The sequence below is a fragment of the Zingiber officinale genome, chromosome 3B (genome assembly GCF_018446385.1).
Source record: "Zingiber officinale cultivar Zhangliang chromosome 3B, Zo_v1.1, whole genome shotgun sequence".
Taxonomy (NCBI): domain Eukaryota; kingdom Viridiplantae; phylum Streptophyta; class Magnoliopsida; order Zingiberales; family Zingiberaceae; genus Zingiber; species Zingiber officinale.
This window is the reverse complement of record NC_055991.1, coordinates 98,045,475-98,058,530: the sequence shown is the minus strand read 5'-3', so window position 1 is coordinate 98,058,530 and position 13,056 is coordinate 98,045,475. Positions and strand designations below refer to the sequence as shown.

The following is a 13,056-nucleotide window of genomic DNA, read 5'->3' as shown; positions in this document are numbered from 1 at the left end:
TATAATCATTTTTTAGAAGAAGGGAAGAAAAGAGAGGTATCATGGTAAATTATCATTTTCTTATTTCTTTCCCTAATTATAAGCAAGGGGATATAAAGACCACATGAATTCCCCACCTAATCTTATCCTTCCCAACTAATCTAATTAAACAAAGACAACATTAACAAATGATCTTTGCTTAACGCCAGAAGATTAGTTTTCAAAACCAAATCAATAACAGAAAAAAAAGAAAAGCCTTAATTCGCCACCCAAAAAGAAATAGCTCATCTAATTGATAAATACAAAAAAATTAAGTAGCAAAGTAACTGTTTCTGTTCTAAAAAAAAAATAAATTAAGTAGCTCATCTAATTGATAAATACAAAAACAAATGGCACCTTTGAAATGTACTTGCTCACGTCTTCTTCTTCGTTTTAAATATTCTTTTGTCTTCTTCAAAGTTTGCTCGCAAGCAGTAGTATTCTAATCTCCGCTTGGAAATTCGTTTTTTTATTCTCGAATACATTTCAAAATTCAATTTTAAGTGTTTTAGCACCTCTACCTTCTCCTTTTTCTATTGGCTTCGTCGTTCTTCCAAGCATTGTCCGATGCTCTTGCGTGATGAGAATGGAAAGAGACTTTTGTGGAAGAAGAGGCAGAATTGAGTGATCGGAAAGAGAGGAAGAGAATAGAGCTAATGGGATTGCAAAGGCGGCGACGGCAGGAGCGGCGGGTTGTGCCGGCGGTGCCTGTGCAGGCGGCGCTCTCCGCTGCGGTTCTCCTGCTACTCGTCGTCCTTTCCTTCCACTCCTTCCTCTCGTCGGCTCCCCTCGCCGACCGAACTTCGCCGGACCCGGTGCCCATCCGCCACCTCCTGCCTCGCCGGAAGCCCTCCTCCATTTTGGTAACGCTGTCTAAAGATGTCATTTTGTTGGCTTTCTCGTTGGTATTCCTGATTATTTATTGATCAGCAGCTAAAGGATAAGATGGAGATGCTAGGGACCGACGCCGGCGATGTCGATGTCTTTCTTATTCCAGTGCGTCTCTCTTGTATTTCTTATCCTGAACTTGAAGATTATTGATTGAGAATTGGATGACTGGTTTTCTCCCAAGATACTATTTTTTTTTTACTTGTTTGAATGATGTGGATTTTTAGAGTGGAGGAGAGAGCCCGGTGGGCAATCTTTGGGGTTCAAAGCTGTCTAAAGATTTCTATGGATGCAGCCATGCGAGCAGTGGGTTTGCAAGTATGATTTGGTTTTTTTTTTCATTATTCCTTTTTGACTTCTATAAGCTTGATGAATTGAATCTGGAGTTGTAATATTTCCCCCCTCCACTTCTGCAGCGGCTGAGGCCAATACTGTTCCAAATAGATATTTGATGATAGCAACAAGCGGAGGGTTAAATCAACAAAGAACTGGGGTGAGCTAATATTACCTCTTTTCTTTATAGCAGCTCTCGTGTCTTTATTGATTGGTTCATCTTTTCTGTACATTTTACATTAGTAGAGTTGTTTATTATTAGTACCGATGAAGTTTAATGCTGTGAATCCATAAATATTAGCAGAAATGATGTTTTGTTTGGGTCAAAGAAATTGGAAATTGGAAAGCTTCACTAACAACAAATTGAGCTCTATTATCTATGAAACCCTGGACAACTTCATGAGGAGATTGAATAGTCAATCACACTGAAGTGGAAGGAAATGGATGATCATATTGACTTATTTTATATTGGAGATGGCTATATTCTACTGTGTGGTTTGAAAGATCTCCTGTCACATTAATGTTGAAGTTTGGTGCCCTCTCTTAATCATCTTTTTTAATGCTTTATTGAGGATATTGTCTATTTTCATATCTAATCAAATAATAATGTATATAAAATTGAATGTAATTAGACCGGCTTAAATCTCCACCTTTCTCTATCTCACATAATCTAATGCATATGCTAACTGGTATTTACTTAGTAACTAGCCTGTTTCAGAATCCCCTTTCTGTTTGTTTATCAATATGAGTCCTTCCAGTTGAATAATTGTTTCCTAGGAAGCAGCTATATCCATATGATTCTTATATTTCATGAGAGGAAATTATGCTCTAGATGCATATCAAAACTTTCTACCTTCTCTCTAATAATGATTTTCGATGGATGCAAGATTTTCCCCTTTGCACTTGTAAATTCAGCATCTGTTGTACCAATTATATTATTTTTTTAAATGCATTGTTTTTTGTATGGTTTTCTTTCTACATTTGACAAAATATTTGCCAAATGCTATAATAATATCATCTCAAAAGAACAATTACTCGACTTTTCGATATGCAGCTCTATTTTGACATTAACCAAGTTTTAATCAATTCTTGAATGCCAAAACATAGTGTATAATTCTAGGAAATCACATTAGGTTTCTAAATCATTATAAGATGCATCATTTTTTTATTAAAAAATCTTTTTACCTTTTTTTGGCATTCTACCAAATTTTGGTCAAAACTTGGTTTTGTATAAGGGTTGGAGGGTGGAGGGCATTTTAGAAATAAGCGGTCTAGGTGGTAATTTTTGAAAAGGGGTCTTTTTAGAGCAAAATCTGAAATAGGTGTCTTTTTCAGAATTTTATTCAGGTAGGTATAATTGACAATTATCCAACCTCACTTAGTAGGATAAAGCTTAGTTGTTGTTGTAGGTATAAATGATTGTCAACTGCCATTGTGTGATAAATGTGATGTTCTAGTTATAATGTTTCTAGTTATACTTTTCTTGTCCCTAGATTGCTAGTTTTCCTATGGACTTAGATTTTCTAGTTTCCAATGCACAATAGTGAAATCATTGCATAAGATTATTGTTGATATTTTCTGTGGTTCTTTTTGCAGATAACTGATGCTGTAGTTGCAGCTCGAATTTTGAATGCTACTCTTGTTGTTCCTGTACTTGATCAGAAATCTTTCTGGAAAGATGCTAGGTTTGAATCAAATAATCTCTTTGCCAAAAGGAAATGTTATCTCTTTTATTCTACATGGGGTTAGCTATTAATAAATTAAGGATCACAAGATATTAATTAAATGAATCAATCAAGTGCCTTGAAACCAAATGTTAAAACATTTTTTTCTCCTGTGATCTCATGTTACAGTGACTTTAGTAACATCTTTAATGTTGAATGGTTCATTGCGTCTCTGGACAAGGATGTCAAGATCATCAAGGAACTCCCTGAAATTGGTGGTAAAGTCACTCGACCCCAGATCATGCGTGTTCCGAGAAAATGCAATGCAAGATGCTATGAGAATCGAGTGCTGCCTGTTCTTATTAAGAAGCATGTGAGTTAATTTTGGTTAGAGTTTCCCCCTTTTGTTTTTTTAAAGAACTGATGCATTCATTTCATTTACCTTTTTGTTAAATTAACCATTCACCTATGATCAATTTTTAGAAACAAAAGCAGGTACATAACTATGATCTTAGAAAGGTAACTTCACATTAATTAGAAGGATTCCTAGTCAAAATTCTCAAAACTAAACTAGATTGATGTGTTCACACATAAAGTCTTATTTATACTTTACAATTCTCTTTTCTTAACTTGTTAATTGAATTGCTAATTGGAAGACGCTCATATATGACCTCCCAGGCACGAAAAGTTGAATAACAGTTATATTCATCAAGATAACACCACTTTAATTTCAATTAGAACTTGTTAAGAATATTTAAAACAATAGTGAGCATATATGTAAAAAGGAAGTATGCTGGTACGCTATCATCCCAATGTTTATTATAGAACTAAGAAACTTTGACAACCACTCTAATTTTCATGGATTCTAGTAGATTTAAAGACCAGAATTGTTGTGTGAAGGAAACTTAAGTTAGAATGCAATTTACCTAGGTTTCAAGAACTTATTTCTTCTTTTAGTTTTGTTGAACTTGGAATATCATATAGTCTATGCAGGACCACATAGATTATTAGCTGTGCTATCGCATGACTCTTGTTATTGATTATTTGAGCAGGAGGATGTGATACAAGTACAACATTAGAAATGGATTTACTAATATTGACACAAGCATTATTTAATCAATGCTTTTATCATTATAGGATTTGGAGAAAGGAATTATTGTATTGCCTTCATAATGAAATAACTATGATATGGGTATATATAAAGTCATACACTTATGATAAAATAATAAGTTAGAAGTACTAATGTGAAACTAAACCCAGTAGACCAATATCCCTATTAATCTAATACCACCAACATTCCAACACTTCCCTTCAAATAAGAAGATAGGTATTATTTATGTGTATCTCATTACATACACTAGAAATATCGACTTTGATAAAGAAAATATAGATTAGACCATGCTTTAAAATTTCATATTGTTCTGGGCGGTACAGAGGGAATTTGTCATTCTGTTTGCCGCTTGGTACTAGCATTGATACCACAAGTAGCCGCAAATCCACGACAACCTCTATGGGGTCGCGGAGGTGCAGTAATCCCATGAAGACCTTCGCTAAGTCGTGGGGACTATCGGAATCCTGTTGAGATTTCCATGGGGTCGTGAGGGCACCACGATCCCATAGTTATTTTTTTTTTTAAATAATATTTTATTTTTGTTTTTTTAATATTTAGGTTAAATTTTTTATTTTAAAATATATTTTTAATTAATATAATTTATATTTTTAAAAAAAATCAAAATCATATACACGATACAGTATCAAAATTGTATTGTTCTAGTCATCAATCAAAGCTCTCATACAGCTCAAACCATGGATTAGACATGATATTAATGGAAGAGAAAAGAACACTAACAAGTAAGTAAAAAAAACTTGAGTTCATTGAGTGTGCAACCAACAATTCCTTTGACCATAAATAAGAAAAACTCTAGAAAACGTTGATGGATAAAACAAGTGTTCTTCCCTTGAACCTTAGATCAACACACAATCATCAAATCGACACCATGGTAAAAAGAGAGAGGAGAAAAAGAGGAATGATTGAGGTAGATCTTAGGAACTAATTATAGGGAAAAATTTCTCTCCTAAAGATCACCATATAAGATCTAGACTAAGAATTAATTTATGAAAGCTACAAGCATACCTTACCTTTTTCGTCATATCTTGGTTTTCTTCTTCCTCCTTTCTCCTTTGATTGCCTTTTATGGATCAAGTACACAACATATTGAGAGGGAGAGGACCAAGCCTTCATGTACATACAAAATCCTAAACAACTCCCTGGATAAAGGGTTATAAGTTGCTGCGTACACAATGATATATTCCTTAACACTTTGGGGTCAATTTATCAGCTTTGTTTTAGTTAAAACAAAAGTCAATTATTAACTAATATTAGACACAATGTTGGAAAATTTTCAACATTCTTCCACTTGTGCAATATTACTTAATAACCTCATACATAAGTGAATACTCATGCTAGTTTGAAAAACAAACCTTATGTGATCAAAAAGACATGTATAACTAATATGAAACATCTTAACAATTTAGTCTAATATGATAGATTTATCTTTATGCCTTTTTATTAATTATTTTGAAAATCAACTTTATAATCTATGTAGAACTTTTTGAGAAGTTTAGATATCTCTCTACAACTATTTAAGAGATTCTTTCATGACTTTTCTTTGTTTTCTCTAAAATCTTATTAAAAAATTGTAGACCTTTTTAACTATATGAGCAAGGTTTAAAATCTTAATGTGTAGGGAAGCATATTATTTTGGGATTGTGCTAACATTTCAATGTAGTGCTAGTGGCGAATTGAAGGTGGAAGGAGATAAGAAAAATATAACAACACAATCTTAATTTATTTGACCTATGTTATAACATGCTAAGGGGTGTTGAGTGTTGGCATAACATGATATTTATCGACATAATTGATACAATGACACAAGAGACATTACGAGTAGTATTGGTTTTTGATAATTTAGTAGAAGGATATGTTTCAACCGTGCCACTTGGCTGGGTATGAGATTTCAAACCATGTATATGAGACATATGACAAATTTACCTTTATGACTTTTCTATAAACAAATTAAAAGTCAACCATATTTTTTTCTGTAGAACTTTCAAAGAAAACTTCAACTCTCTAAGCTTGTATGAAAAGTCATCTTTATGATTTATCTACAACCTTATGGAGAATCTTTAAAAACTAAGGTGCCATTCCCAATTATGCTTAAGTGAAATTTCTTAATCTTAGGATTTCTAATGGTTGTTAAATATTAACATACACCTATAGAAATATAAAGATTATCATCACAATTACATAGAATGGTTCCAAGAAACTTACTAATTAAAAGGGAGTCTGGTGTATGAAGTTCTCGCCAATACAAGATCCTAAAGAAGGGTCTATTATACGTAGTCTTACCTACATTGCAAAAGGTTGTTCTGTGACTCGAACCTGTCACCACCAGGTCACACGACATCAACTTTACCATTGCGCCAAGACTCTCCTAAACCCTAAAAAACTTACTGATTGCTTTATTAAAATAAACTCCCGCTAGGTATCTAAATTAGTACATTCCTTGATGCTTGTATTCGAAACATATCTCACAAGAAAACATTTGGCAGTCTTTGGTTATTTGGGCAACCAATTTATATCATCAATAACTTCTTTCTCTTTCTTTACTAATCTCCAAGTATAAAAGACTTTTAATATATTTGGATCCATTTGATCTCCTATATTCTTTTTCAATAAGACAACAAAGTTGTTGTGACAATAAAGCTTTGGTAGTTTAGAGTTGGAATCATTCACAAGGTAACCTTGGAACAATATTGTTGAGCCATTTTGGCTTGTGTTCTTCCCATGCATTTTCTGATAAAACTTGATCTCCTATTAACAAATATGCATAATCTAAAGAATAATATATGTTATCATGACATTTGAATATGAGTATCCAATCATTTCTTGAAGCTCTACCTTTCTATAATTAGAATGAAAAAGCTTTAGTTTCTTCAGACACTTGGACTCTATATTTGTTATAGTCCAAAACTCCATATTATGAGTGGGCATTTGTCCTCCAAGTTAACTTACAACATAAGTAATATTAGGTCTTAAACTTCCAACCTCACTGAAATATGGGATGTTTTCATAAGAGTATTTTCAAAGTCATTACTAGGACATTGACTTAGACTAAAGTTACTGCATTTCATAGGAAATGCATAACCAACCTTATATTTTTCATGTTTATCTGTTCGATAATACCCTTAATGTAAGTTTTACAAAGAGGCCTAGTGTCTCATAATATCTTTATGATTCTCAATTCCTAAAAAAAGGTGTAATCAAATCTTTTGAGTCAAGTGTTAATAAAAAGTTTGCAATCATGTAGAGTTGCATACCGTTGCTATAAAAAATTATCAACATACAAACACAAGAAAGATAAATCTGCACATTTACTTATATCATGAAATATTGATTAGTTTTATCTTCAAAACCAATAATGGTTATATTTGGATCAAGATTTGTATGCCATTATTTGGAACATTGGCTCCTGCTAAAATCTATATAGATGGATTTCATTTACAAATTAGATATTCCCTTTCAGGTATCTAAAGGTCTTCAGTTGTACCATAAACACTACCTCAACTGAATTCATCTATGAAGCTCTAGACCAAAAGTGTAAACAAGGTCATACATAGCACTTTGAGACATAGATGACATCTTATCCTTCATTAGACAACCTTGAACCCCCAAACTACTCAATTTTATTTTTTGCCATTCATAACTCAAAAGGGGTTTGCGGTACAAATTTATGGGAAAACAATCTTGAATGTGCATTTGAAGCATCACCCCAAAGGAAACGAGGAAGATTTGATTTATAATGGTTCTTATGATATCCTTAAGTATGCAATTTTTCATTTTCATTTTAAGTATGCAATTTTTCATTTTCATTTTTGTCATATGCCTGTGTTAGACTATCAAATATAATATAGTGGGCAATAGTATTGCTTAGCAAAGTGGCCATTTATGGCCCAACTATATAATTTCTATCATAATAGTCATCACGATGATTAGATTGTCCAATTCTAATGACTTTCTTAGCGTCTTTGTACTTTGGTTTGAAAACATTAAAAAATGTTGAACTAGGTAACACCGAACTTGGGGCGATCGACCCATCCCTATGGAAGTTTCCCACCGGCCGATAGGGTAAATCGGGAAGCACTCGTGGTGGGTGGCCAGAAGCCCAATATCTCGTGGTTGTGCACCTCATTTGGAGGAAAAATCCTTACAAATGCGTCGTAGTTGGTAATTAAACCGCGGGTGCCTGGGTGACAACTTAGTACTCTTCTGTTGCACCGTAGCCCGGGGTTGGTTTGAAAACACTAAGTTCTTTAGAGAATATTTATTTATTTATATTTGGATTAAGATAATCACATAGAAAAAATCATTAAGGGATAAAATAAAATATTTGTTGCATCATGAGTAGATGTTAAAAGCGCAAATATTTTGGTTGATGATTTCTAGAAGGTCATTACTTCTCATCTTTAGGTGTTTTCTTTGTTAAATAACCTCTAATGTAATCAACTCAAGTTTCAAAACTTGGCTTTCTATTGATAATGAATTGTTGTAATGCTTTAGAAACATTGGCAGTTGCACCACTATCAAGCATCCACATGTTAGGTATGGCATTAGCCAAATTGAATATAATAGACAAGAGCAAGTCTATTACTTGAATCACTATACTCCGTGGCTATCCAAGACTTATGTTTATGGTGGTACTATTTAGCATATATCTATAGGAAAAATAATCAATTTATGATATTTCTTATACCACCATTAGGACCTTTGTCTTGTCAGTGTGACTATGAAGATTATGTTTGTTGCCCTTTGTCCTTGAGATATAGGTATTTCAAAAAAAAAAAAAAGGTTTGATTATAGAATAATAAACTTTGAGAAATAAAGGAAACTCCTACTCTTTTCTATTTCTAATTATGTACTCTAGACATGCTAATAGATATGGGTTCCTTGGAAATTGAGTTTAGACTGAATGGAGGCCATTTTTTCAATAAAAACCCTTGTACTACTCATATCATCACATTTTTTTTGGTTAATCCATACATAAAGTTAACAACCTCAAACTTAGAAAACATAAATATGGTCTTTACAATGCAATAAAAGATCTATACAATAAAGTAGAGGAATCCATTTAGGCATATGCTCAAGTATGGAACCTTCTAATAGTATAGAGACTGAACCGATTTGACTTCCTGTTTCATATAATTCCTAGGCTTCTAAGAGAGATGAATAGTATTTTGGTTGGCTTAGATTATCTTAAAGGAAAAATTAAATTTCTCTTTCCATCTTTTATGTACATTAGTGGTCAGAAGTTTTATAGTAGCTTGATTATTGTGATATAAACAACTTAATGGTTCCTACCAAATCTATATTATGGGTAATAAAGAAATAAATACTACCAACAACAACAAACAAGCCTTATCCCACTAGGTGGGCCGGCGATTACAATAGGAAGGATGTAGGTGCATCATTACAATCTCTCCTTCAAGCAGAGATCACGATGCATTATAAGTATCCTCCTTATCTAATTCACTATGATAGTGCAAACTTGGGTAGTTGGCTTGAGTATTCTGGAAAACAAGAACCTAGGCACATCATCATAATTCCCCCCCCATTTGCCAAGGACTGTGCCATACTAAGTGTCCTACACATGAAGCTAACCATGAGGATAATAATTTAGACAATCTATTCCATTTAGGAAAATAAAATTATCTAAATTAAAATACTTAGTGCAATATTCAATGTAGTGATTTTGGATCAGAAGTTTGGATTGTCAAAAGATGTTCTGCATTGCTTGTCATCTCCACAAGGCTTTGGAAACCTAGTGGAGGTTACTGCAGTAGAGGGAGAATGACCATAGTTTCATTTTGGAGCCCCTCTTCCATTGGTAGTTGGCGCTGGTCTTCTGCAAGGAGCAATAATTGTATAATGGCATGTTTGCAACATTGTAAAAACATTGGAGACTAATGTTGGATTAGCTTGCCTCTCCATGTGGTGGAGGACTAACATTGGTCGTGGGCTTGCAAAGGATGACCCTTGTGTTGTGATCAAATTGAGCTATGTGTAGTGGGGATTGCAAATTTGGGGAGAGGACAGGCACTTTGATTATTGACCACAAGATCTCCTTAGGAGTTTTTTCTTTAAAAGGGTGGCATCGACCACACAGCCTTGGCATCACTAGACATAGGGGTCATGCTATTCAGATGGAGGAAAGATATACTAGCCTCTTATATGGTATTGTTGATAAGGTGATGCCATTTCAATGACTATGCATGTGACCCATGCCGGCTATGGCTAGGAGAGCAGATGATCACAACTTTGATTGGAGTGGAAGAGAAGTATAAGAAAGTCAGAGAGAGAGAATCAAGCTATGAGGAGAGGCTAGTGGTCTCCTCAAAGGGGAGTGCCTCTTTTAGAAAACTTTAACTCTGAAAGAGGATCTCAATACCATATGGAATTTGTGGAAGTTAAATGTTCTATTTGCCTATATAATAAAATAAGCATACATATAAGTGTACTTGAGTGTGTGTGTGTGTGTATATATAGTTTTGATACGCTGCTCACCTTTGGGTGTGCGCGCCTAAGGGCAGTTGCCCACGTGGTATCGTTGACCGGTGCTTGCCATGTAGGCAGCTTCCTTGGGGGAGTGATCAACATATCTTTACTCTCTCTCTCTCTCTCTCTCATATATATATATATATATATTGTCATGTTAAAAACATAAACCCAGAAGTAAATGCAGGACTAAATATTAACTTGGTAATTACTTGGTTTTTCTATATTTTCTGGCCTAACTTCTTTTTTGTGAAATGCAGGTTGTTAGGCTTACAAAGTTCGACTACAGGCTCTCAAACAAGTTGGAGACTGATCTTCAGAAATTGAGATGCAGAGTAAACTATCACGGACTAAAATTCACAGATCAAATACAAATGATGGGTGATTCACTAATTCAAAGAATGAAGGCAAAAAGCAACCACTTTATTGCCCTTCACTTAAGGTAAAACTGAACCTGTTGATATGATTTTTGATTATTACCTTGGCATTAATCCTTCCATTTTGTTCTTGGATGTTATTGAACTCTGGAGCTAGTGACATGATCATTTCGTTAAGTGTGTCAGAAAATTAAATGTAAACATTATATGACACATCTCATGCATATGATCTACAGGTTTGAAACTGATATGCTAGCTTTCTCTGGTTGTTATTATGGTGGAGGAGAAAAGGAAAGAACAGAGTTAGGAGCAATTCGCAAACGGTGGAAAACCTTACATGTTGGTGATTGTTTTTGGCATAGTGACTATCAAGAATTTTTATTCCTCTACTTCATTCTCATGTACAAGCTTGTTCCACCCTAAATGTGATGCAGACAAGCAATCCAGAAAAGGAGCGTCGACATGGTAAATGCCCCCTTACACCTGAAGAAATAGGTCTTATGCTGAGGGCATTAGGTTTTGGCAAAGATGTGCATATTTATGTGGCTTCTGGAGAGATATATGGAGGAGAAGAGAGATTAGCACCTCTGAAGGCACTCTTTCCTAATTTTCATTCAAAGGAAACTTTGGCAACCAAGGATGAATTAGCACCTTTCTCATCATATTCATCACGTATGGCTGCACTTGATTTTATCGTCTGTGATGGAAGTGATGTATTTGTGACCAACAACAATGGAAACATGGCCAGGATATTGGCTGGTAGAAGGTAAATTTCTCTATGTCGTATGGTTTGATCAGAAAGGACACTTTAGACTTTGTAATCACATTCGATGTCCATCTTACAACAGGAGATATTTTGGTCACAAGAGGACCATTAGACCAAATGCCAAGAAACTCTATTCCCTCTTTCTAAACAGAACCGGAATGACTTGGGAGACATTCTCTTCAAATGTACACACATTTCAGAAAGGATTCATGGGAGAGCCAGATGAGCTTAGACCTGGCAGAGGCGAATTTCATGAGTATCCTTCAGCATGCATTTGTGAAAGATCCAAGAGAATAACATATTCTAATTCTGATATTCAGAATGAGGCTGGGAGCTATAGCGGGAAGGGAACTGTGAACAGAAGCACCAGTGAGGACTTAGACTGGATAGACTTTGACTATGGTGAAAATGCACCTCTAGGTAGAGTTTCCCCCATCGAAATTGAATCTGAGTATGATGCCATGATCAAGCAAGAGGACCTAGAGTTGGAAGAAATACTTTCAGATTAGAATTGGTTCCAGAAGCTCAAAAGTGAAACATCTTTTTTATCAAGTTCTCTTTGCTCCTAACTCTTGCTCTCTGATCAGAATTTTGCAGTGGCAATGCTTTAAGATTTCACTTATCATACTTGTTGAAGGAGTTCATGATAGACAAAAGGTCAGTAGAATTTAAAATCTTGAAGCCTAGAATTTGTATTTATTAAATTTCCTTTTCATGGTTTCTCATTGTTTAATGTCTTGTTAAACACAAGTTCTTTATGATTTGTTATCAGGAGATGCAACAAAAATTTTGATTGTACATAAAGGCTTGGGATAGTCTGAATTACACAACTCCATTCATCTACTTGATCAATCACAACAGTGGTTGCAGCTGTCCAGATTGTCAGAGCTACTTGTACATTCTTTTTGTTTGTTCCGCAGATCTGATTTAAAGTTGGGACATTTTGTTTATAGTTGCTTGTTTGACAATTTTATTGGTAAATATGTGGGAAATTGGGTGGTGTTACCAAGATGGTTGAGGATAAAGCTTGTAATTGTGAATCATGCGTGTTTACTAGTTGGCACAAGTCAGTTTTTTCTGCTTGTAAACAATCAATAAGGTGCTGAGGAAGAAATGCATGCCTTCAGTACAAGTGTTGTCAATATCTCTTCTACTGTATTATGTTTGGGGAGTATATAATTAATAATATTTTAAAAAATATCTTTTTCTTGTTGAAAATCGATAATGGGTAAATCTTATACAAATTTTATATCTATTCGTTTCTATTATTCTATCAATTCTTTTTTTATTAGAAAAATTATGTTTCGGATAGTTAATTTTGTTGGAAATTTATTATCAGTGGGTGAATGATGATGACTTCAAAAACTCAGAGCAATAACTAATATCTAAGTGTTTGTA

General features: G+C 34.3%; 1 protein-coding gene across 2 annotated transcripts; it reads left to right on the top strand.

The window, feature by feature from the left end:
• Nucleotides 1-426: 426 nt before the first annotated feature.
• LOC121967157 (O-fucosyltransferase 6-like) lies at nt 427-12,800 on the top strand. 2 transcript variants are annotated; one of them, XM_042517208.1, is made up of 11 exons: nt 427-881; nt 949-1,014; nt 1,134-1,224; nt 1,323-1,399; nt 2,836-2,924; nt 3,093-3,276; nt 10,776-10,957; nt 11,129-11,231; nt 11,327-11,658; nt 11,741-12,315; nt 12,431-12,800. In XM_042517208.1, exons 1-10 carry the CDS (start codon nt 675-677, stop codon nt 12,165-12,167), a joined length of 1,758 nt encoding a protein of 585 aa, XP_042373142.1. In that variant the 5' UTR covers nt 427-674; the 3' UTR covers nt 12,168-12,315; nt 12,431-12,800. The 2 variants fall into 2 exon arrangements, with proteins under 2 accessions (XP_042373142.1, XP_042373143.1); XM_042517209.1 differs by having other exon boundaries at nt 428-881; nt 952-1,014.
• Nucleotides 12,801-13,056: the final 256 nt, after the last annotated feature.

Coding starts and splice junctions, on each gene's coding strand:
- LOC121967157 (XM_042517208.1), top strand. CDS start 675: ATGGGATTGCAAAGGCGGCGACGGCAGGAGCGGCGGGTTGTGCCGGCG. Junction 10,958..11,128: donor TTTATTGCCCTTCACTTAAG/GTAAAACTGAAC, acceptor TATGATCTACAG/GTTTGAAACTGATATGCTAG. Junction 11,659..11,740: donor AGGATATTGGCTGGTAGAAG/GTAAATTTCTCT, acceptor ATCTTACAACAG/GAGATATTTTGGTCACAAGA.